Source organism: Paramacrobiotus metropolitanus, unplaced genomic scaffold, assembly GCF_019649055.1.
Source record: "Paramacrobiotus metropolitanus isolate TYO unplaced genomic scaffold, Prichtersi_v1.0 Parri_scaffold0000033, whole genome shotgun sequence".
Lineage (NCBI taxonomy): Eukaryota > Metazoa > Tardigrada > Eutardigrada > Parachela > Macrobiotidae > Paramacrobiotus > Paramacrobiotus metropolitanus.
In genome coordinates, this window is record NW_026570253.1 from 1,151,404 (window position 1) to 1,176,344 (window position 24,941).

Genomic DNA, 24,941 nt, shown 5'->3' on the forward strand with positions numbered 1-24,941 from the left:
ACAAAAGGACACCTCCAATGTTTTTTTTAACGCGAAATTTACTACTCAACATCATTACATAATAAAAATATTTATAAAAATAAAACCGAGTCAAAATAATGGGCAAAGTAACAAAGCAACATCGATCACAGTTTCCACAAGAAATCACCAGTTATACACGCATACTGCCACATAATCAAACGGGAAGAATGGTGGGTGTGAGTGTCTCCTTCAGCGACTCCACCACACTAGATCCGTTCACCATCTGCGTCGTCAAGACATGGAAGACCGTCGACGCTACAATAACATTCATGATACAGTAGCCCACTTGGAAAACACCTGCGCACTTACAATCCTCTTGATTGGATAAAAACCTCAACGCCGAAACTTCCGAGTACGTTACACCGCCAATGAACACAACCAGCGTCACCACCGGCGGCTCATCGGTGGTAGACATGGACGAAGTGATCGAATTACCTGAAAAAAAAAACGAAAATTTAACCACAATGGAAAAAATAACAGATGTGCGTGCACACTTACGTCGCTTCCGTAAATGATCTGGCACCTTCTGTTTCGCTTCCAGGCGTTCACCGGGCAGTAGATCTAGAGTATCGCTGATTGACTTCCATCCAGGATGGACGAGGTAGCGAGCCAGACGCACGCTCAGGGGAGCGTAGCCGCTGTAGACGTATGATATATCTCGCATGTTCTACAACAGAAGAACGATAAAATACAATAAATATAAAATAAAAATAAATAAAATAAAATACGGTTTCTTCGCGCCATAATAAAAATTTGTCCTTTTGCTTTGCTGCTTCATTTCTTGCTGTTTTATAATCTTGTAAGTATATTGTATCTCAGGATCAATTAACAATAAAACTAGCAGTTTCCCCGTACTTTTTTGTAAACAAATAGCTGCAGACGCTACCGTAAATGCTAACAGCAACTTTCGGAAAAAAGAGAAAGAACCGTTTTTTTATTAGTGAGTGCTACTCAGTTCGTAACGTTGCATTCATGAGCCATTACCTACCGAATCACTTGATTCCACAACCAGTTTTAGTTTCTCCTTAACGACCCGATGCCAGCTTTTCGCTGGAACACGAAACAATCCGGCTTTCTCGAAATTTCGCAACGTAACGATCTCCTGAAATCCGTACGTGTGGATAATATCCCGTTTGTAAGCGGTCAATACCGCCGGTTTCAGACCACCGTTGACTTCCGACTGCAGGCAGATAAGTCGAACCACTTTCTCGAACGGTTCACACCGGGCAATCAGCTGTTCAATGTACGGGTGCACCTTGTCCGTTTCCAGACCGGCGAGAAATTTCTGCTGCACTTCCAGACTATCCAAAAAGTCATCGTTGTTTACTAGAGGCTTGATGATTTCCGCAATACTCATGAATGTGGTTAACGACTGCTTTAGAGCCAACAAATGCGGCATCTTAGCCACGAAATCCTTCATTTCCGCTACTTCCTTAGCACTGAACCGTTCCTGCATAAACATCCAGTAAAAAACATTACTGGGATGTTGCTATAGTCTGATGGTTAATATTTAGTGCTTCCTTATAGGACATGCAGCTTTATATTAAAAAAAGGTTTGCACAGCAATTATAAAAAACACCTCCGTTTTTTTAGCTTTTTTTAAGCTTAAATCATTTAAATAAGTTAGAGCCAAATCAGAACCTTTCGAAAGCAACAATTTTGAAAACCCCTTTTTCTTTTCGATAGTGTAGCCATTAATAAAAGCTGCACCAAAGAGCCTAATGTACAGAAATCTACATTCACGCTGTGAATCAAATGGCTACGTTCATTATCGTATTTTGGAAGTTTTTATTAGCAAACCATGAGTCCATGAACAATTGTCCTACCTAACCACGTAATTCCTATAATTACAGTAATTTCATACTCACTCCCATCTTGGCACTAAGAAACTTCGTCTTGGAGCTGAAAATCGGGCCCACAGCGCTGAAATTCTTATCACGTATTTCAGCGTACAGCTCGTCTGTGGAGTTCAGTGTGATCTTTTTCTCCTTCGGCTCTGCTTTGCTCGATTCTCCCGATTCCGCTGTTTTTGACGATTGTCCTGTGATCGGAAATTTATCAGCGGGAAGCTTGGCCGTGCCCTGGGTAATGCCGAAACATTCGTCAATCAACCCTTCATAGGTCAGCTGAATGGGCATCAAAGTCAGCAGATCGACATTGCGATCAATCAAGAATAAATTGTCAAAGCGCGAAGGAATGTTCCACTCCGAATTGGCATTGTCGACTCCCATCTTCCCGATCATGTCCACAAGTTGCTACCATGGAAGATGAACAAATCAATCACCCATTCTGGGAAAGTTAAGTATATATTTTACCAAATCAAAAATTTTAAATAAATCAAACAAAACCATAATAGTGTCAAACTAAACTTTAACAAATAAAACTTTAATAAATCAAACAACTCAATGGCTCGACAAGTTACTTCACCAAATCAAACGATTACCACAAGCGCTCTTAATAAATTACAGAAGTTATTACAACAAATTCTGTTCGGTATCTCAAAATTGCATGAGGACAACAAATGAGTCAACCATTCAAAGACACTGTATATCAATTCATTCACTAGCACAAACCTTGGCGTATTTCCCTTTAGCGTAAATATTGGGAATAACGCCGTACACCTGTTGCACGAGATTGACGGCGCCGGCCAAATGATGCAACGGCGTGGGATCTTCGTCCAGAAACAAATCCTTGAAGGATGTCTCTAATTCCAGAGACAACAGGTCGGTCTCCAGTGGAAACGCCATGACGGCGCACTCTCGGAACGCTTCAATCAGACTGCCGGCGTGCGGACACATTTCTACGAGAGCCTTCTGACAAACACTGCTGTTGGAAGGGACGAAGTAAACGTACAGTTTCGGGAATCCCGCGGAAGCACGACTGGCACCGCTAATTCTGAATATCAAAACCAAATTACAAGATGTTAAACGTAGCCTGGAAGTGCGTAGCCTATTCCTGCTAGAATCACAAACAATTTTATAGTGACTTTCGCGAATTTCGTCTAATATCTGTACGTACATTACACATGTAGTAGCGATAAAAACTGATATAAACCAGTCGTCACGTCTGCAAACCACTCGCAATAAATTTTACTATTTTAAAATATTCAAAACAGAAATAAATAGTGATGTTACGAATAAGAAACTTATTACACCAAATACGAGTATGATTTTATTTATTAGTAAAATCGTAAAAATCAGCAAACTTCTAAGAAACGCATAATTCCATTTCGGTCATATACCAGTAAATTTTTAATTTTTAATAGCTGCGCAATACAACACTGGAATAGCAACAGCAACGAAAATTAAAAAATTTATGCCATCCGCACTAACTTGCTGAGGAAGCGTGCCAGATCCTTCATGACGCGCAGTTCGGAACGAACGAGGAAGAACATGTTGGCAAAATCGACATTCTTGGGAAAATCGGATTTCAACGTGAACATGCGCTTGACCTGGCGTTCCTGTAGACCCGCGTAATCCGATAGCAAACTAAATGGCCCAATGAGGTATTCGTCCCACACCACAGCCTGCAATCGTCGATCGAATTTCTCAGGTGGAACGAAAAGCGAAATACCAAATTTGATCTACCTTGGTTCCCGGACATTCGTCCAGGCAGTTCAGCAGCTCTCGACGAGCACGATCTTTAAATGATAAAAAGTTGATGCTGTTCTTCTCCGGAATAACCATGTTTTCACGTCAGAAATAGGAAGCGCCGAGTGATTATGATCTACGAAGCGGGAATCCACAATCGTCAGACACTCTTGTCTCCTGCAGGCTGCAGCAAAGTTTCTCCGGGGACGAAAGTTATGGGCGCCACTGACAGTACTTCTGCAAACTTTATAGGAAACAGATAGTTCAAATTCTGCATTTAACTTAAAAAATAACGATAAACTGGTGCAGAGTTCATAAGAAATGAAAATTTATACAGTAAATGCGAGCAATATTAGCTAGTATAAGGAGGCTTATTTAAAAAATTAATAAATTTTGCTGGTACAGTGTAAGTAAGTACATAAACCGATAAACAGGAGGTCGACTGGTCGAGTTGACAATCTGATGCTGGTTCCCGTAGGCGTCTGCCTCTGTCTGTACTGTTTTAACGAAAAAATACAGTACTAAAATTAACCATTCGTCCAGTAATTAATTACAGCTGTTCAGAAATGTGCTGCAGACCTTTCTTCTACCAGTCGGTAATTTTCGATCGGCTGTTGCGTCCGATGATTAGCATTTAGCGCCCTCGAAGTACAAGAACATCGACGCGGCCGCTGCACTTTATCGCATGGATCCCTCTGTGTTGTCCCATTCGAGACGGCGGGGCGCGTGTTGCATTACGGAAGCTGCGCGGCGATGAATCGATGCAGCCGTGGACGGTTGTTTCAGCATTAAGGGCTACTACGATAGGCTTTCTCTTGTTGAGTGTACAGTCTACAGTACGTATACGCCTAATACGAGTTACGAGTATGTGGATAATCGGCGATCAATAGTTTCCTGCGTTTAATACAGCCGCGTTCCAACAGGAAGATTTTGCGCCCGGCTGAAACACCGGCATTTCCATGATCGATTAGACGGAACAAGCGGGGACCTGTGGATGGTAATGCGCGTCCCTTACTGCTGCTGCAGTTTGCGATTCATGTGCCGTATACGCATCGTGTGTTAAAAAGAAAATCTTAACAAATTCATGTCAAATCGATTCACATTACAGACGAGAGACTGCGGCAGTTAAAGAATACGCGCAGCCAGCTGCAGCTGATTGTCGCTCCTTCATTTTTCTCAGCGTCTTTTGTGAGTGTTGTCGCCCATATTGATATAAGTTTATTTATTTGGGGGCCGATTTCCTTTGTCGACCTGCTATCATGTAGACAGTATTTTCTATTTATTTTCATAATTCGTAAAATGTTATATTTTTCTGAATTACAAATCGGATGTAATTGTGTGCTAGAGTATCAAAAATTCTGTGCCTATGTTTTTCAAGAAATTTCCTTGTTCAAAAATGACCAGAGACGTTGCCATCTGGATGCTGCGCAGTTGCAGCGGAAGTCTCTGTAGTGCAAGATTCTCATCGTAGGCCGGCGCATTCCACGGTCATGCAGTATTATTGAGAATCATGCATTGAGAATTTTTGCTTAAACGTCGGATTCTCTCCAACGCCGAAATTATTCACCGAAATCATGGATACCGATAACAGCTCCGAAGGAGACAGTAAGTGTGCTTGATTAGCACGCGGATGTAGTTCAATGCATTTGATATTATAACTATGTTATTTTATGTTTTATTTTATGCAGTCTTGCATGTTGTATTTTCTGTGCCTGTACATTTTTTGTACAACTGGATATCGCGCTATTGCATACGAGCTCACGTAGAACGCTCATGCATGCATTGTAGGAAACAAAATCGAAACACATACCGTATACCGGTATACGCAGCTCTAATATTCCAAGGTCAAGTTTACTGTTCTTCTAGATGACAAGATAAAGGATCGTCTTATGAAACACCTAAAGAAAGAGGTAATAGCGACTTGTTATTTAACGTAAGCTGATTTTGATCCTTGTTAAAAGCAGGTTTCATCCGGCCAGTGTGAATAACTAGCTATAGCGACTAACACTGTTGTAACACCAATTATAAATCAGTGCAATTCTGTTCGTCCATTAAAAATAAGTAATTTTTTACAGTTCTAGTGCATTAACCTTTTTGTTAACATGAATTTTAATTACTCTAAGTTATACTCGTTATGTTCTCGTTTGAACATAAAAGCGATCGCGAATGTCAGACTTGGCATTTGTCGAATCTTGCGACCTGCTAGATGCTGCTAGTTCCGTTGAAATTAAAACGATATTTAGTGACCTTTATCGAATCGGTAGCGCTACATAACGGATAATTTGTACATAAGAACATTTTATTTAAAAATAAAAGAAGTTGACATTTCAGTACTTATATAGTAATCAACTACGCTTTAACGGCGAAATGTAGAAATGTAGCTGCACTTTTCATTAACTCGCTTTATTTTAAGAATTTTTGTTTATTCTTCGGCAACATGCGTTAAACGCCCGGTAAAACACAAGAAAAACGGAAATTCCATACAGCGCACCGCGCGTAGGAAACTTGTTGATGAACTTTGATTTGAGCACTGCACACACACTTGATGGGAATCCTAATGAGAAATCGATTGCTGATCGCGGTGTACACATTACACAACGAGTACAATACATAGTCAGACTTACGTGCAGCGTCGTACCAGCTGCACGACTTCAGGAACACCGTTAATATGAAATGGGCTGCGGGAATTTAATTATTTTGTCATTGATTCCCCGGAAAGTGGTTGTGCAATCAGCGTTTGCGCTGTCATTGTGACAGTGTCGACGTCCCTAGCAGGGATATAATTCTCTGATTGTTTCCGTAGTGGGAGTTGGTGTTGATTTCCATTGCGTGTGCAGTTGCCGATTAATAATAGCACGGCCAATATGCCACCTGCTTCTTTGCCAATAAACAACGGATTATGCCCAGGCAGCGCACGGAATATCAGCACTAACACTACCACGCGGACGTTCAATGTTTTCGATCTGATTTTTAGAAATTTATTTTTTACCGAGGCGTTTCCACTTTATTTTATTAGTCAAGCGTGTTTCCAAATCACTAAAATCGTATTGATTTGATTATTCGTGTAAGCACAGCAATAACGAAGTTGTAGCAATAAAAACATTATGGTAATTATTGTAAAGGTCATGAAATAATTCAATTGTTTGCAGGAAATTCTCTTTACGTCCCGAAAAATGACATTCAAATCTTGTAGTACTTGCATGTGTTGTAAAATATAGATATAACGCATTTGACACACGCACTAAAATACGGCGTGGGAAAAGTTGCAATTACTGCGCAACATACAGTACTTTTATCGACGTTTTTATCCCCATTTTAAAGTCGGAAATAACAAAGAGCAGCTGTTTTTCTGGAAGCAGACCGTTAGGATTTAGCGATGACGAAGAGTTTCCGTCGGCAGGCATGAAGATTACAGAGACTCGCAAAGTGCTTTTCTCTCCACCGCGTCTGCCTTTATTTATACAGCCGGAACCATAAATCATTTTTCTTGTGGTTCTTATTCACTAAGTTTGCTTTTTATCAATCAACCATAATTATAGTATCGCATACCAGTGTTAAACATCACCGGGATGTCCAGTGGTTACAGTTCGAGAACTTGAAAACAGTGATAATATGCATCCTTGTATTTTTCGGCTGTGAGTGACACTTTCATATACTAAGTATTGGCCAAACGAAACTGATTCATATATTTAAAATTAGAATAACTATTTTAATTCTAAATATATGAATCAGTTTCGTTCAGTGCGCAAATTGCAATTCTTGACTAGAATAAAATTCTGCCATAGATAAAGCATAGACATATTGTCTTGCGTTTGGCATACTTCGTATTGTCTTGCGTTTGATTACAAAATATTTTTAGCGTTCAAGTGGACCGCACTCGCAGTAACAGTTTTTTCCAGTCTGTTTCGGTATTGCAAAGTAATCGATGAGTACTCGACAGTATGTACGAGTCACTACGAGTATCACAGTGCGGTGGCTACATGAACTAAACTGTTGGACACTGCTACAATTAGCCCATTACAAGTCTTTAATTTAGTACATTGTTCTGTTGTGATAACTCTAACGTTTTTGTAACAAAGACATAATGGTTTGTTATTTAGTAATTTTCGCACAGGTGAAGCAGATCATGGAAGAAGCCGTTATGCGAAAGTACATCAGCGAAGACAGTTCATCTATTACGTCGCTCTGCGGTAAGGTCGAAAAACTGCATTTTTGAGGTTTTTTTATTTTACGGCAGAAAGTTTAGGGTAGCTTTTAGGTAGCTTTTGACCTATTGAAACTTAATTAAAGAGGAGCCCAAAAGTAAAGTGCATAAATAAAATTTCTAATTTTTAACACGAAGCTTGCGTGGAGGCTTGTTTGACGCATGGGCTAAAAAGGCGCACTTTGGGTCTCTTCAAAACGGCATCTAGTACCGCGGCACTGCTCCAGAAGATCTCCAAATCCTGCCCGGAAGCGGACGCTGTAAGGAAGATCCAGTACAATTTTGAGCCGGTAGTCAGCATGACGAGTTTCGGGAGCAGGTAATTCAATACAATGTTAAATGCCAGTGTCCCTGCATCCCCATATAAAATTTTATTTGTATCTCCTTTCATGCATTGCTCGTTTTTTCGGGTTATTTCAAAACAGGGTGTTCCTTTGGTACAGTTTTACCATCGGCGCTTTTACATATACACAATAAATCTGCGACTGTTATGAAGCATGTATTTGTTAAGCAAACACAAAACATGCAGATTTCGTGCACGTATACCTGTCTAATGATGATAATTCTGGCATATAAGTAAATAATGACCAATTACAGGAAAGCGCTTTTCGACAAACGAAACAGCAAATCGCTACCACCGTTGAAGAAGCTGCCGGGGCCGACGGTTACCCATAAATATTTATGGATTCGCATTGCACTCGTGGAAAAAGTCCTGGATAAGATTGTGGATTACCTCGTTAAGTCGGCGGATAAGTATTACTCCGCCAATTCCCTAATTGCTGACCCTACGGATGGACCAATAATTGCGTCGCTGTTGGGTACGACCTTTCTGTGAATTAGATGTCTGACTGGTAAATTTGGCTTATCCGCCTGCAACGGAACAATACTCGCACTAAATTTTGTTATTCTAGACTTTTGTGATATTTACAGGCAATACGAGTAACAAATATCACGCGCGGTCATGCTATTTGTCAGTTAAAAATGTAAGCATTGAGAAATGTCATTTTCTAATATCATTGCGACCTGGGTGAAGATATGAGGGCAGGCCGGAAATGCCTACATAGCAAACTGGGGTGTACACTACGTATAATGCTTTTAAAAATTATGACGAATAGCTAGAAGTAAATATGACAAGAAATTCGAAAAAAAGGGTTTCAGTTGATTCTATACGCGATTGTTTCAGTTTTTCACCATTTTTGTTTGACCTGCTAACCGTTGAAAATTATTTTCGAACAGTTCACACTCCACAGAGTATAAAATGTATAGTTTTCGCTTTCTGTCTGCTTGTAGTCGGATCTGCCGATCGTCAAATTCTCGGTGACCTTTATCAGTTGTTTTATTTGTTTCATTCAGTTGGCCCGTGCGCACTGGACTTCTCCCGCATGAAGACTCCTGATCATCTGTGGACGGATCCTTCGGCGGATGAACTCGTCTTGCGGCACCGTATTCACGGCAGCGCGGTGCAGTACCAAGTATCCAACGGTAGCCTGTCGTCACCTAAGCGCTTCGGTTTGAGCTTTAAGCGCAATGCCAGCCATAGTTCCAGTAGCTGTGAAGAGGCTGTTCCGCGCAGTGCCGCCAAAGACTACGTGGAGTCACTGCATCAGAACAGCAAGAGCACGCTGCTGTACGGGAAGAACAATGTGATGATGCGGCCGCGTGACACCAGTCAGCCCATGCAGGGCTATCTCTCCCTGCATCAGTCCGGGGAATCCCTGCTCGCCATCAAATGGACGCCAAATCAGCTAATGAACACTCCGGCTGATGAGTCTTTTGATATGGTGGTGGAGCGCAGTCAGTACTGGGATTATGCCATCTGTATTTCCGTGCCGACCATTGTTTATTTGCACTGCCATCATCAACGTGAGTACACATGTGCAGCCTATAGCTAGACTGTAGAGCCATACAACGGGACACCAGAATAATTAATCTGTGCCCAAGTAGCCTTTCATGTTATCCTAGACATTTATTCATGGCGCCGCGCGGTGCATTGAATTACCAAGGAGTGAGCCAATTTCGAGCTGTAGAGACTAATTATCGTGGGAGTCGGATGCTCTAGATTTGTACACCAAGCCTCTCCCAAATTATTCATAGAATGAGCATTTATCACAGCAATCCAAGAGCTATCACTTCGGTTACGGAATATGTAAACGGGCTTCCGGCAACTTTTCATTTTTTCCGTGTCACCTAATACCTTTATCTAAATACTGCGCACGAATAGGCCTGATTTTATTCACGTACATTTAGAATTATTCACAATTTGTAAGTAAATTGAGAAAATTCGTAGCTTTTTGTCACGATATAGAAAAACATAAAAAAAATTGGAAACTAGTTTATGTTTTCTGCAGCCGATCATAGCGGATCCATTGTACTGGTTGGCCAAGATGGTATCCAGTTTCCGCCCCTCCAATTTCCTCCTGGTGGCCATTTGTTGGCGTTTCTGTCTTGCCTAGAAACCGGCTTGGAGCCCTTTGGCCGACTAGATCCGCCGTTATGGTTTGAGCCGGGCATCGGAAAAGTCTTTCCCCACCTCAAACGCAAAACCGCGCAATCCTCCGAGCCGGAATCAACGAGCTTCGATTATGTATTTCGTATCAACTGTGACTTGCCAAATTTATCTCAGAGCAGTAAGTGAATGTCCGCATTAATGTACTTCATGTTTTAACAGACTTTAAACCATGGTCAACCTTTGATTATCAATTAACGTATACATGAACGCTGTAAATGCGGGAAAAAGTTTAAGCTAACAAGTGAATTTGATGATGTAGAAACTTTACATGCAATAAAGTACCATAAACGAGAAACTGCCCGATAAAAATGTGAAAGTGTTTTTCCATGTAGAATTGAATTTGATCATGCACACTGATCTGATGCCGCACCCACTGCGGCAAGTGTCCTCCGGGATCCAGTCGACATTATCCAATTCGGATCAGTTTTCCTCTAGTAACAGTGCGGGCAGTGCCGCCAGTCAAGCACCCGATTCACCGGCCAAGTTTTTCGACTTCGACCACTTGGATCTGGCTGATGAGTTGGGTGATTCCCGGTAGGCAAATGCATGCACCCACCCGATTAATGCGCGCGCCCTGTCTAGATCTCGCTGTCCTATTGCGGCATCACGGGGTGACACTCTCAGTGCAGTGTGTTGTTTTCGATTGACAGTTCCTCCATGCTCCGCGCATGTGATACCATGAAACAACAGCTAATCACCCGGGCGTTCTACGGATGTAAGTAGCTTAGAAATAGGACTATCTGTATATGCACTGCACAAGGATTTGTTCAAAAGAAAAGCGACATCCGCTCGGTGTGGGTTGTTGTTTTCTTATACCGGAAAGGCTGCTGCCTATATGTACTCGGCGGCAAAACGAACAGACCCTCGCTCCGAGCTGGGGAATCTGTCAAAAACATTTCCCGACAAAACGCGATTACCTACAAATTGCCTGTCATTATATCCAGAAATTAGCATCAGCCCCGTCACGCGATTGATATTCTTGTGTGTGCAAATAATACCGCGTCGGGTAAACAGTATTCGGCTTGATTTATTCTTTTGTTTCCCTTTGCGTACATACCTAATGTTTCAGGAAAACGAGGCATTAATAATTTAATAGTATTTAATCGTCGTCATTATCAAGCTTGAGGCATCCATTTATTCGCATTAAACACAACCTTGGTTGTTAGACATTAATTACTATTGTCTCAAGTTGACGTAAGTGGGAAACAATTTCTACTTGTCTGGTTAAACCGACACAAGTAACTATGAACACAGCTTAGAATTAGTAATAAAAGTTTTCGTATTTCGAAAACCAGGGTAACACCAGGGTGATACGAATTACTTGCAATAACCAGGGTGACACGTATTATTACTAAACTATTTTAAAAAATAATAAAATTCGGCGAATGTATGTTGTGATAAAGTTAATTTGACTGGGTTCGAACTGATTTTGAAGGGCTCGCTCATTGCCGGCACTTACGCACCGTCCGCCAGCACCTTTCCGGTCTGGTGGCCGGCGAGCCCGTGACCGTGGATGACCCGGCCGATGCCTCATCCGGTCTGAGTAAGCCGGTGTGGGAAGCGCATCGCAGCGGGGATAGTGTCCTCTCCGGTGATGAATTATGCCGCCTCGTCTACTACGGCGGCGTGGAGCCATCCATTCGGCGCGAAGTGTGGCCGTGTTTGCTGGGTCACCATGCCTGGCATTCATCCGGCGACGAGCGGGATTCACTGGATGCTGTCATGCGTGTCAGCTACGAGCACAGCATGTCCGAATGGATGGCTGTGGAAGCAATAGTGCGGCAGAGAGATAAGGAGAGCTTTGCAGCCAGTGTCGCCAAGATCACCCATCAGACATCGGTGGAGATACCCTTGGTGGGCAAAGATACCACTTTAAGGTGAGTGAAAACGTTGGTTACATGGCTGCTTACGTAGTCTGGATACTTGTCGCATGATTTTGGTTTTAGAAATTTTCGTAACCGGGCGTATTCAGACTCGCGCTATGCTTTCGTGCCTAAATATTAATTTAGGATTTCATGCGATGCGATATTCGAAGTGTATCCACGGAGCACAATACTAGTATCAGGCTATATAAAAGTTCTTGATTATTCAAAATGTGTAGCGTGAAGATACCAAGACCTTCATAAAAAGTTAAATTAGATGTCATGAAAAAATAAAAAAACTCAGTAAAGTCTTTTGGTACAGCAACGATGTCTTTGAGGACGACGTAATGAGTGTCAGCTCGACGGAGACACCGTCCGAATGGACACTGAGTGCTCAAAGCGCTCACGATAGGAAAGAGTCGCTGCGGAGTATGCCGAGCATCAGCAAAGATTTTGTGGATGACGGCACAACAAACGCTGCAGATGAGCCAAATGGATCGACTGACGTTGCTGGAAATAATGAAGTGGGTGAGGCCGCCCCGCAGGAAGCAGTTAACGGATTATCATCCAGCGTAATGATAACACAATCCACCGTCGATCACCATAACGCCGACAGCGGAATGCAGCGCATCTGTTCCACAGGATTCTTAGGGGATGAGCTCAAGGAAAGCGAATGCCCGTCGCCGGCATCCAGCATTGGTGGCATATATACGGTAGAAATACGAACATATGTTTTTTTTTTATTATTATCTACTTAAATTACGGATATAAGAAGCGAATTTTTGTATTTAACTGCATAATCTTCTTCTAGCAGAACTACTGGATGAAGTAAAGTTTTTTTACGCAGGAACAACTTGTGGATGAATTTGCCATGAATCTGCATAGGATCGATAAGGATGTGGCGCGTTGCGATCGGACATATTACTACTTTACGCACGCCAAGAATCTAGAGAAATTGAGGAATATTATGAGTACATACATCTGGCTGAATTTGAAAGAAGGATATGTACAGGGCATGTGCGACGTGGCAGCACCGCTGTTAGTGACCTTTGACGACGGTAAATAATTTCTCGTGCATTGCAGTGAATAGCCCACCTGATCCTGATTACTGATTGTCCTACTGTAATCCCAACCCCGCGTTTGCTGGCTAGTACTACTTACCGGTTGGCTGTTGTTTGCAGAAGTCATGGCGTTCACCTGCTTCTCGGAGCTAATGAAGCGGATGGCGCGAAATTTTCCCACCGGTGGTGGCATGGACCGGAATTTCGCCAACATGCGCTCGCTCATACAGGTTCTCGATCCGGAGTTGTATGACCTCATGCGGGCCAATGGCGACTATACACACTTTTACTTTTGCTATCGGTGGTTTCTTCTGGATTTTAAACGGGGTAAGGTAGACTGAAATTGCCTTTGTTGTTTACTTATTGTTACTCTGCTTTATATTTCTGGTGATGTAAAGTTAAAGTGTAAACTATTAAATTTTCTGCAGAATTGGTGTACGACGACGTTTTTATGGTGTGGGAAACGATTTGGGCAGCGACCCGTGTGGCCAGCCAAGAGTTTGTACTTTTTCTAGCCCTTGCCATGCTGGAATGCTATCGGGATATTATTCTGGACAACGGCATGGACTTTACCGACATCATCAAATTTTTCAACGGTAAAAAGCTTCGAACTGGTTTACAGGCTTTTATGTACAAGAAAATATGTGCTCCTCTGAAATGTGAAAGAAATTAAAATGTGTGCTCTGCTGTTCTTTACAGAAATGGCTGAGCATCACGATGGGAAAACAATTCTACGAATTAGCCGTGATTTAGTTCAACGAATTCAGAATTTGATAAACACTCAGTGATCTCTTTTCTCCGACCGCGAAGTCTATTTTCCAGAGAAGCTAATTTAAATAAACATGTAGGAGTGGAATTTTTAACCTTTTAATAAAATTTTGACCTTTGGCTGTTGAGTAGTTTTTTTCAGGCTAAAATCCAGTTAATGCTGTTTTTATAAAGCCGATTTATTGTTCATTTTGTAGGTATTTGGCTACAAATCCGTAAAGCGTTAATAAAACATTCCGTATTCTCAATAAGGTGTTCAGCTTAATATCAAAAATTAGTAGCAAAACTGTTCAAATATGCGCAAAATATCCACACAATTTGTACAAGCGGCATATACACCTAAAAAACCGACTATCAAGTCGTAAAACGTACAATCCACGTTGTATTTAACATTTGTGAAAAACTGACCATCACATAATGAACATCAGAAGTGCATCAGCATGGTATGAAAGTTACACAGATCAAACAGTGAGTACAAGTGTGTTTGTGCCTGCCGACCCACGGTCAGTCGGCGAAGAATTTGTTGTAGGTGAGCGTTTTATTCTGGCAGAGGAGGTACTCTTTCAGTGAGGGTGCGATGGGCAGTTGCGCTACTTTATCGGGTAGCACGGTGCCCAGGACGCGACGCACCACCAGCCGAGCTTGATGGCGCAGAGGGAGGGGCCGGGTGGCCGCCCACAACAGGCTGTCCTTGGACCAGGCGGCTACGTTGGTCAGGCGATAGATGGCCACCGGATTGTAGCCTTCGCCGGCTTCCAGAAGTCTCAGGAATAAATCGCGCTCGCTGAACGGAATCCGGACCACACTGCCATAGAATTACGATCTCATTAGCAAGCTCATAACCATAGTGCAGACGTAGAGTAGCCGTACATTGTAGTAAAGACCATTAGTATGCTAGCTAACCTGGTCGACAATCGCAATTAACCAGGTGCTTCTGATAAAGTAAACCTTAGCAGTACGCTTACTCGAATTAATGTTACCATGCGCCAGGTCAATTCAAACTTTTTTATATTTTTGGTAATTAGTATACACAAATTTTAAAATAATTTAACAAAACCTTCCATACGAGCACTGCGAAAAGGACTCGATCAACACTGACACAGGTTTACATCACAGGAAATGCAGACGAGTGAGACGAAATATTCATGCTGTTGTTAAAATATACCGTATCTACAGGGCTAGCTGTATCTTAAATTCGGAATGAACTCTTAACCGTTTTGCTTACCTGCGAAGGATGCCGAGGGGATCTTGGTTCTGCGTGCGCATCACTACCCGTCCGCCGTACTTAAGGAGAATATTGACCAATTCCGGTAAGTGCGGCCGATTTGGTCGGAGATTCCACAGATATTCGCCGAGCGGCGGCGCCAACAGTTGCCCTTCTTCGTTGAAGGTGGCACAGTTCGGATCGGCGGATCCCTGCAGCAGTGTCTCCACAATCTGCAACTGGTTGTGCAGGTCACCACCGCAACAGGCCACGTGTAGCGCTGAGCCAATCAACGGTGAGCCGATTTCGTTGACATTGGCGCCACTGTCGATCAGCAGTTTCACCTGTTATTAAAAAACGATATCAACCATTTGTAGTTCCATTTTAAAGCACAAGTACACGAAAGTAGTTTCAGTAAAAATTTGCTGTACCATTTGCACGTCATCCTTGAGTATGGCAAAATCCAGCGGATGCGGATGGGTGTATTCTGGTGGCATGGATACCATCGCGCCTTCCTTGACCAGCAAACGCACCACATCGTAATTGCCTATTTGACCAAACAGAAAGAACCTTGAGTTAATTTTACCCGACTGGACCCAAAATATTGATACAAGCACCGGTTAATACACGAAATTACCTCCCAGCACCGCGTAGTGCATGACAGATCGATGGTCCTGCCGGGCGGAAGCGCACGCGTTGACATTGGCCCCGTGTAAAATTAGAATCTACAAAACCCAATCACAACACACTTCAAAGGTCATTCATATATTCAACGCTGTTAATCCATTCACCTCGCGATCATATGGATTTGTTTGCTGATTTAATGTGACTAAGAATAACAGTAGCGTAAAAGGTCACGGACATGTGTACCGCTGGAGTTTAGTCTATTTGTTAATGAACAGTTATGAGGCGATCAATCCTGTGTACGGTGGTACCTTGACAGCTTGAACAGCATCGGGATGGCGGGCAGCAAACATCAGCGGCGTGCGTCCACTGCGATCGGTGCTATCCGGGTCTGCGCCGTACTTGAGCAGCAGGTCGAGAAACTCCGGCTATATTAAGCAACAACACACCATGGTTACAATGCCGGGTTCCGTTACTCTACTTGCACACGCACAGGGCACAGCTGTGTGTGCGCCCACCGCGTACGGACGCCATGTTGTCAAAATGCACTTAGCATGTGGTGTCACATGATCGCGTATATACGGTACACACTGAGGGCTCTATGGTATTTTAATAAAGTAATTTTAGCACAAGGCCGATGACAACATTATGCACAGTAAGTCGAAGTACTGTATGTGCATGTGTCTTCACCTGAGTCACAGGATCAATAAAGTTGATCTCCGATCCCAGAAAATATTTGGCGTTTGGATTAGCGCCGCGTTTCAATAACAGTTCGCTGCACTCAAAGTGCCCGTTCTTGATGGCTAAGCGCAACGGCTCATCGGCCATTGTCTCCGGCGGCGGCAATTGGTCATTGCTGGGACATTTGTCGCGGAGTGCCGTTTGGCCGCCGTAGTCAATGAGCATCTCCAGGATATCTTTGTAGCCGCGTTCCGCCGCCAGATGCACCGGAGTGTAACCCACGTCATCTGCAACAATTAATTCACAATGCTCCCATGAAATTAAAAGAGTTTTCGAAGTGATCCCTTGCGTTTGCTTCCCTAATTTAGTTTTCCCAAAAAAAAAGTTAAACGCGTTTGTTACTCTTTCTGTACAGTAAAACAGTACTTCTTTTCTGTCCGTTTCCCGCTGATTTCTAAATTTATCAGTTACCGTTTAAAGTATACAAGTAACTCGCATACATCGTCCACATAATTTACATTTACTGTATGAGGCAAAGATAGAATAAAAGATTTGTTAGAACTAGTAAAGTATTGCTGTGTAGTGTGTACTCGCATAAATACCTAAATGGGTTTAAAAAGTTTGATTTTCGCAGACTTCGATTATTTATTTGTTGACAGGCACATACAGTACGCAACGGTCGGCGATTTTACAACCTTATCGTAAAACCAAAAAACATTTTCGGAAGATTCTAGACACAATTGGTTTGTGCGTGTTCAACAAAATTCTGCGAAAATCAAACTTTTTAAACTCATGATCAGACGTGGGATGGAACAGGGAATACGCATTACGATAGAGCTAGTACACTAGTGAGCAGGAAAGAAAACACCCTTAATCCATCGGTAGCCGCTGGTGCCGGCGTTGGAAACCAACGGTAATGTGCAACGTTTTCCTTATAGTGTGCTTGCTGTAAGTATTTGTATATGCAATGTGCAGAAACGTGACGAGACGTTTTTAACGAAGATGCATTTAGGTTACAGATCGTCAACATTCTTAAAATTTAGAGCAGTCACGTTGCTTTATTATTTTTTGATAGCCCTAATTATGCTTATGCCTAAGGAATATTATTACAGCCAAACGTAGCAGAGTCGAGCGGCAGTTTTAAAATTACACGTACTACAACTATGGATCTTGCTATATATGTATAACACAAAAATAAAAGGATCTTTCCTTCGGTTTCCAATTTACACACCGAAATTAAACAAATAATTACGTTTTTTACTAACATATTACATTTATACATTACACATTACATTTTACTGCGTAATCTTATCATAATTATGTAGTGTAAAAGTTACAATATAGTCATCGCAGTTGAACTTAATTATGATTTTAAAATACTCTTGGTTATCACAATCAAGTGGTTTTTTTGTTTAGGTTTAGTATGAGTCTGATTATGTCTCTTACGTCTTCAGACATGATGAATTACGCGATTCATCACTATTCTAAAAGTTTGTTTCCTGACTCAGCAAAAGATGTTAGCTGGCTAGAAATATTCGACAAAGAAACTCAGTACTAATGCTGCCAAAGAGGAAAAACATCACAGAACAAAACTACTTGTTTTACTCGTCTTACCGGGAGCATTCGGATCCGCGCCACGTGCCAACAGAAGCTACAAAACATATAGTACATAAGTAAGGAAAATCGGGGAAATCGAACCAGGGGGTTGTATAGTTGACCGATCGAGGCTGTATTATGCAATGTGCATACTTCTATGTAGCCTTGTGATCCGTTCTGGCTGCAGCCTGCATCTAATTTATCTAACAAGTAATTTTATAGTTTATCTAATTTTTCCGAACTGCAACGATTCCGATTCCGATTCCAAAGCTTTCACAATATTATGAGAAGTATCATTTTCGACAGAGAAAAATTCATTAAAAATCCAAGAGCACGGAATTCTGAACCGGATAAACCGAAGATCACAGGGAACAGAGATTGCTTGCAGTTAGTGTATACGAAAGTACATGATATTCCACACAAGGAAGTGTCAATCAATGCAGATGAAATGTATTATCAAGTCCCAAATTGAACGGTTATAATAAACGATGCAATTTTTTTCTTCCCACTTAATTGTTGGTTTGTTGACTTCGAATAAGCACAACCTCCCTTTACCTTGACACATTCGAAGTACTTCTCGTAGACCGCGTAATGCAGCGGATGTAATCCCTGTACAACCGCCCCGTTGGCCCGTGCACCGCTGGCCAGTGTGATGCGCACATCGTCCAGCTCCGCATGGCGCGTGATCATATCGGCCAACTTTCGTTGTTCCACATAGATCAGGTAATCCGATTCCCGCATCCTGATTCCTTTGCAGCACTTCGAATTCACCAGAGCAGCAGTTTAACTGCCGTCCGCATTAACTGAATAACAGCGTCAACTAAATCCGAGTATTTCGAAACTAATGCAAAATCTCCAAGTCGTGAACGTCTTTGTTGTCGTTTGTCAACTGAATCCCACTGCGCTAATGATCAACTGACTTGGTCGTTGCGCCGTTGTGCGCGTACTTCCTCCAATCCGTGGTTCGTATTTTCCTAGGCTTGTACTGTGTTTACATGCGTTAGTCAGTCGCATGACTCTGTGAAATTCCCACGAAGAGCGGATCATAGAAAACGAGGTTACTGCAACAAGGTCGTAGCTCGTGCTGGCGCTGCTGTGTTTTACGTAGGCTGCGCTCTCTCAATCGCTGTCATCATCCGGGCAGTCATCTAATTTTAGAACCCATATGAGTTTCTACCATTAACTCACGCGGACAAAGTTTCCGGATACACTGATCAGGTGGCGCACAGTACCGCGAGTAAAATTTTTTCGTCATTTTTAAAACAAAATCCCAAGATCTAGAACGACAACTGGAAAAATGCGAAAGGTCACGTAACATCTTACAACATGGCGGCGTATGTACATTTTCACATAGATTTTCTTACATACGCATACTTGAAGATGAGTCAAATATTTTATCCGGAGTTTTGATTCATTGGGAACGAACTCGTGATAACGTGCCAACAACGCGTAAAAGCGCAACGAGAATTGGCGGGATTTTAGGAAAGACGTGCAGCATGGCCAGTTCCTTATTTTTTTTCCTGCTATTAGCGCGGATGGTTGTTGTGCGCTTCGTTTCGCCTAAGCCCACCACGGGGTGATTACGGATGATGTAAACCTAAACGCGGAACGTGGGCGGCGGCATGTGCCTCAGCTCCCCAATAACCGTTATGTAATCAACAAGAAAGCGGAGGATATGCCGTAATCAAAAAAATCCAGATCACACATGGCGCGAAAATAATTGTCGCTAATCACTGGCAGCTGCCGTTGACGGCAACTACCGGTGCTGCGCTGTAGCGGGAAAACAAAGAAAGCAATATTAATACGCATTATGCTCCGGCCGGAAATCGCTTATTAAACTTTATACCATTATCATTTTTGGATATCCTGCCTTCGGTCCGTATGAGTGTTGCTAACTGCACGCGGTTTTTTAACCCAAAGGAAAATATTTTGTCTGTAGTTTATAGTTTAGAATTGTCAATTAAGAAGTATTTTCTTACAGTCTGCATTTTTGCAACGCAACGGATATTGACAAATTTCTCCGATTGTTCGCACATACGAGCAAAGTATCGATGCGATAAACATAAGTAGTTAAATGATGAGCTGAGAATAACTTCACGCAAATGAGTACAGTAAGTACGAGAATAATTTTGAGCTAGTACATGTATAATGCGAATTCCTTTGGAGAATGATTTTGGTTGTTTTTAAACCCTTTTCGGCGGTGTTACCGCGGATTCTGTCTTGTGTCGCTTTAAAGGTTACTGCTGATTGCCGAATAAACGTCGAACGAGTTCGTGCGATAGAAGTACTGTCAGTCTCAGCAGATAAGGGCTGATAATTTCGCTCAACTTTTTCTAATTGAGAAACCAGTGAACATCCAAAGCGATTTATTTTGTACGCAAACCAAAATCATCATAAACTTAAAAGTCATCCATCCATATTCTAGTGGAATAATCAGCTCTTTGTGCTATAAATTAATAATTACTTAATTTCAAAAATGTAACAGACAGTACAGATAAGACGAATGATTTTGCACATCGTTTTAGTAAAATTCTGTTACGTTACGCCAGTTGCAGCGCATGCCATTGAACAAACCATGGCTATACGGCAACGTTACTTCGCGGGGTATCTTTCGATAAGCATAGCATGTGCCAATCCGCCTGCAAGTAGTAAACACAAATAAATATACGGTATCATGAGGTCAAAAATCCAGCTAGCCGGATAAGAATGTACCTCGCAAATACCGATACCGCGAAGAAGTACTTACAAAGATTGCCGTTCATAAAAGGGCGTTAGATATACTTGTACCCATACTTATAAGACGCTGAGTTCTCAATAAGAATATAAGCATTTGCGAGTCCTTACCAGCAGCACAAGCAGCCACCAAACCATAGCGTCCATTCTCTTGAATCAGTCTGTTGGCTGTGACAGTGGCCAAGCGTACTCCAGTGGCCCCGAACGGGTGCCCAATGGACAGCGACCCACCCCACTTATTGAACTTGTCCATGGGTGGGGCGCCCACCTTGTGACTGCGGCCCATGTAGTTCTGAGCAAACCAATCGGAATCCATGGCTTTGACATTGGCAAGAATCTGGCCGGCGAACGCCTCATGGAACTCAAATACGTCAATGTCCTTAATGCTCAGCCCGGTCTTGTCCAACACCTGAGGCGCCGCATACGCTGGCCCCAGCAGCAGCTGGTCGACGGGATCCTGGGACACGTAGCTAAAATGACGCAGATATGCTTTGGGTTTGTAGCCCATGCGTAGAGCCGCCTCCTCTGACATGATGAGCGCGGCCGATGCACCATCAGTCAGATAAGAAGCGTTGGCGGCGGTCACGGTGCCGTAGGGCTTAATGAAGGCCGCCTTCAGCTGGCCCAGCTTCTCTATGGTAGACACGCGAATTCCGTTATCGGTGGTGACAGTTTCCGCAACACCCGGAACCTTCCGAACAAATTCAAGTCAAATCAGCATTTGCAACTTTCATATTCAGCAGCTGTTTTTTTTTCTTATATATATGTTATGTATTATATTTTTTCAGATAAAACGTTTTCAAAATAAAAAAGATGGTAACTATAATTCCAGAGAATGTAACACACCTTGTACGGCTCGATTTCCTGTAAATACCCCTTCTTCGTAGCTTCCGCGGCCAATGTGTGGGAGCGCAGAGCATATTCATCGGATTCCCGTCGTGTCACGCCGAACGCCGCCGCCAAGCGGTCAGCCGAATGACCCATGGTCTCCCCGCTGGTAAATTCAGCGATAGCCGGTAATTCCGGTGCCCATACCGAGGGGCTTAAGAACTTGGAGAAGATGCCCAGGCGGGCCGGGAGGGATTTGGCTTTATTCAATCCCAGCAGAGCTTGTCGCATCTTCCGGTTCAGGCGAATCGGGACATCCGACATAAAATCCACGCCGCCAGCCACGATGGCATCCATCTGACCGTTACCAATCAGGCCCATAGCCGTCGTGATGGCCTGATTACTGGAAATGCAGGCCATCGTCACGGTGTGCGCCGGAGTACGCTCGGATAATCCAGCGCCTGTGGGAGAAAACAACAAAGCCCTCGGAAGATATTCAAACACCAATTCACACGATTACAGCTATCCACTCAAAACCGCTGGCCTCAATCATTTAATCGTTCATGTTTCCACTGCTTTTCAAGCTGGTGTTACTGGAAAGAGTACTGAACAGGTAAAGTATCAATTTTCAACCATGCAGTTAACACAGAATGACGAACGAGTCAAGAATTAGAAAATAACCTGGCACTGTTCTTTGCAGGTTTTAATGAATTTCCAGTAAAGGAGTGTACCTTATAATTTGCTAACTCCGCAAACTATTAAAATTAAGATAAAAAATAACATATGACTTCCTACAACGGACAATATCAGTGGCCAGATACAGCTGCTCGTCGCCCTGTCCATGTAATCAAGTTATTCCTGAGTTATTGTGCCAAGCTCGTGCAAGGCAGTGCAGTATGTACCTACTCGAAATTAAGCATTACCTGAACATTGTAGGAAGTCAGGGACTAAAACCTATATCAAGTAGCTTGCGACATTTTACATAAATCTATGTAGTAGCTGCGCACTACTCTACAATGCAACATAGTCGTGGAACAACCACAAATTTAATCAAATTCATTTAATAAAAGTTGAATTCAAGATTACCATCTACCGTAATCGCATCCCGTAGTCACAGACAGATGAGGATTCCGATTAGTAAGTCAGATCGCTTCGTTCAACATACCCAGAGCGGCATCCCGTGCAATATTGGCCGTCTTGGCCTCCTGGATCACCGTGCCCATGATGACATAGTCGATTTCCTCCTTGGGGAACTTGGTCCGCCGCAGCAGACTGTGGATGGCCTGCCGCGCCAGATCGTGCGGCATCAGGCTCTTGTACTGCGAGCCCGCTGTCAGAAACGGTGTCCGCACGCCCTCCACCAGCACAATGTTAGGCATGGACTTGAGGGGTTTGACTTTGGGGCCCGCGGGCTGTCGCAGACGCGGCGCATCCGTCTTGCTGTTGGGCGACGCCGAGCGCTGCTTGGCTTTGGCATCGGGCATGCAGCCTGCATCGGCGGGGGTGGCCGCGGTCGCCGCTGGCTGCAGACGCACGGCCGAGGTGCCCATGGAGCGGGTGAGGATCAGGGGGACACGGTGCAGATGCATGGTGGTCGACAAAATGGTTGGTGCTACACTGCTGGGGACTGCAAACTGAAAGATCGGCAAGCTTTGTCATCACGATACCCGTTTAGTCCTGATCTCCTGCCTGACTTCTAAACTTTCTGTTAATGCTCTTTATAGTCTCTATACTATGCAATCTGCACTAATCGTCAGCAGTTAAACTGAGTCGCATCATTCTCAAGTTCAACAACTTGCTGTTGATCTTCCAGTGCTCAGCAGCTTACCAGATCGTCACTATTCACTAGTCAGCAAACTTACTCACAATTAAAACTTCCTCTCACAAACGATGGCTTGTAGAAGCGAAGATGCCAGTCAATCCAGTATCGCCACACGCTCTCACAAGATGGAAACAATTCCAAATTTCTGTATTTTTCCACTACGAAGTACTACAAAAAGTTGGAAACCCGAAACAGTCTCAAAATAATCCGACAACAAATAAATATTCGTCCCGAATTCGGAGGTGCACTTCGGTCGCAGTCCAAAAGCCAGTTTTCTAGCGAAAACCCATTCTCATTTAAAGTGACGTCAGCAACTGTGATGAGTCATGCATCTGTTAAAGCCGCATTTCCGGTGGCCGTAGAGCCCGTAGCGGATCGACATGGGCTAACCAGTAGGCTGTTTATTATAAAACAAACAAAAATTTTATATACAAATTTGTACATAGGTTGTCCGTTGCGCCTGTGTTCGTCCTGTACGTTCGCTTTACTTTTGTGTATAAGAAATTAGCTGCAAAAATCTTTTTATACATAAAAGTTTTTTTATACAGTACATAATTCTATACTATGACAAATGGCACGGCTTGCTGAAGTTGCAAGAAAAAGGGAGTGAAACTGAGGTCACTAGTTAGTAATATTTAATTTCTCCATGAGTTAGCTATCACAAATAATCTCAAAATATGCTGTACAACATAATCATAATCGTTAATCTTTACTTTTCGTACCATCTGGAACTCTCTATGGTTTGCGAATGCAGAACAGTATTGTACACTGTACAGTAGAATTATCATCATTAAATGTCAAATGATGATAATTCTACCCGCAGTCCTGCAGTCCTTAGTTTCTACAAATTTTGTAGAAACAAGGACTGCACGGAAGGAGACTATAATTGCGGATGTAATTTGTTTTTCGGAACTCGAGGAGATGATCGTGTAACTGCTTCAGTTATACCAACAAAGACTGCAGCGCAAAATTTAATATTGCCCATTTTGCTTCTTTCGGCAAGCCAGACAACTGAGGATTTGGGATTACGTGAATCTGAAAACCGCCACTCCGACCCACAGGAATACAGCTATAAGATGGCATACCAAATACTCGAAGATTTACCATTAGTTTGCCATGGCTATACTGTATTGTATATACAATACCTTCAGGCTTAAGCTTCTTGCAAATACCTAGCTACCTACGTACAGTACAATACAGCGAATGCCATGGCCATGCACCGTTTTTTAATTTTATTAAGCACGGAATTTGGTCATGCAGGTTGCTGCCGGCACTAATATGGAACCACTTTGACGCAATCCGATCGCTTCACGGCGAATTACCCATCCCCGCTGTGGATCTACGTGCTTTTCTGCACTCTCTCACTTTTTTTAAGCTTTCATAAGTCACAGGAAATCTAAAGATTCAATAAGCTGCGATCGATAGTCACTGCAGGTTC

The 24,941-nt window shown here is 42.8% G+C and overlaps 4 protein-coding genes across 7 annotated transcripts; 1 reads left to right on the forward strand and 3 right to left on the reverse strand.

Moving 5' to 3' along the window:
- Positions 1 to 9: 9 nt before the first annotated feature.
- Positions 10 to 4,241, reverse strand: LOC129589207 (vacuolar protein sorting-associated protein 33A-like). Its single transcript, XM_055483796.1, has 8 exons — positions 3,609 to 4,241; positions 3,354 to 3,547; positions 2,595 to 2,916; positions 1,890 to 2,276; positions 1,010 to 1,471; positions 520 to 688; positions 331 to 456; positions 10 to 276 (listed from the first exon to the last, which is right to left on the reverse strand). Exons 1-8 carry the CDS (start codon positions 3,705 to 3,707, stop codon positions 176 to 178), a joined length of 1,860 nt encoding a protein of 619 aa, XP_055339771.1. The 5' UTR covers positions 3,708 to 4,241; the 3' UTR covers positions 10 to 175.
- On the forward strand, positions 4,156 to 14,260 carry LOC129589206 (small G protein signaling modulator 1-like). 3 transcript variants are annotated; one of them, XM_055483794.1, is made up of 17 exons: positions 4,156 to 4,447; positions 4,535 to 4,608; positions 4,720 to 5,216; positions 5,478 to 5,521; positions 7,726 to 7,801; positions 7,954 to 8,134; positions 8,413 to 8,633; positions 9,169 to 9,678; positions 10,164 to 10,442; positions 10,657 to 10,858; positions 10,975 to 11,039; positions 11,760 to 12,201; positions 12,509 to 12,899; positions 13,034 to 13,244; positions 13,368 to 13,574; positions 13,676 to 13,843; positions 13,947 to 14,260. In XM_055483794.1, exons 3-17 carry the CDS (start codon positions 5,186 to 5,188, stop codon positions 14,033 to 14,035), a joined length of 3,117 nt encoding a protein of 1,038 aa, XP_055339769.1. In that variant the 5' UTR covers positions 4,156 to 4,447; positions 4,535 to 4,608; positions 4,720 to 5,185; the 3' UTR covers positions 14,036 to 14,260. The 3 variants fall into 3 exon arrangements, with proteins under 3 accessions (XP_055339769.1, XP_055339770.1, XP_055339768.1); XM_055483795.1 differs by lacking the exons at positions 4,156 to 4,447; positions 4,535 to 4,608 and having other exon boundaries at positions 4,627 to 4,799; positions 4,990 to 5,216; XM_055483793.1 differs by lacking the exons at positions 4,156 to 4,447; positions 4,535 to 4,608 and having other exon boundaries at positions 4,627 to 5,216.
- On the reverse strand, positions 14,184 to 19,303 carry LOC129589208 (ankyrin-3-like). Its single transcript, XM_055483797.1, has 8 exons — positions 18,676 to 19,303; positions 18,139 to 18,175; positions 16,534 to 16,811; positions 16,155 to 16,271; positions 15,857 to 15,944; positions 15,651 to 15,766; positions 15,241 to 15,563; positions 14,184 to 14,820 (listed from the first exon to the last, which is right to left on the reverse strand). Exons 1-8 carry the CDS (start codon positions 18,859 to 18,861, stop codon positions 14,520 to 14,522), a joined length of 1,446 nt encoding a protein of 481 aa, XP_055339772.1. The 5' UTR covers positions 18,862 to 19,303; the 3' UTR covers positions 14,184 to 14,519.
- A 1,166-nt stretch (positions 19,304 to 20,469) lies between these two features.
- On the reverse strand, positions 20,470 to 23,774 carry LOC129589002 (trifunctional enzyme subunit beta, mitochondrial-like). 2 transcript variants are annotated; one of them, XM_055483451.1, is made up of 5 exons: positions 23,548 to 23,774; positions 22,847 to 23,315; positions 21,700 to 22,142; positions 20,965 to 21,544; positions 20,470 to 20,759 (listed from the first exon to the last, which is right to left on the reverse strand). In XM_055483451.1, exons 2-5 carry the CDS (start codon positions 23,268 to 23,270, stop codon positions 20,713 to 20,715), a joined length of 1,494 nt encoding a protein of 497 aa, XP_055339426.1. In that variant the 5' UTR covers positions 23,271 to 23,315; positions 23,548 to 23,774; the 3' UTR covers positions 20,470 to 20,712. The 2 variants fall into 2 exon arrangements, with proteins under 2 accessions (XP_055339426.1, XP_055339427.1); XM_055483452.1 differs by having other exon boundaries at positions 23,544 to 23,774.
- Between the last annotated feature and the right edge of the window lie 1,167 nt (positions 23,775 to 24,941).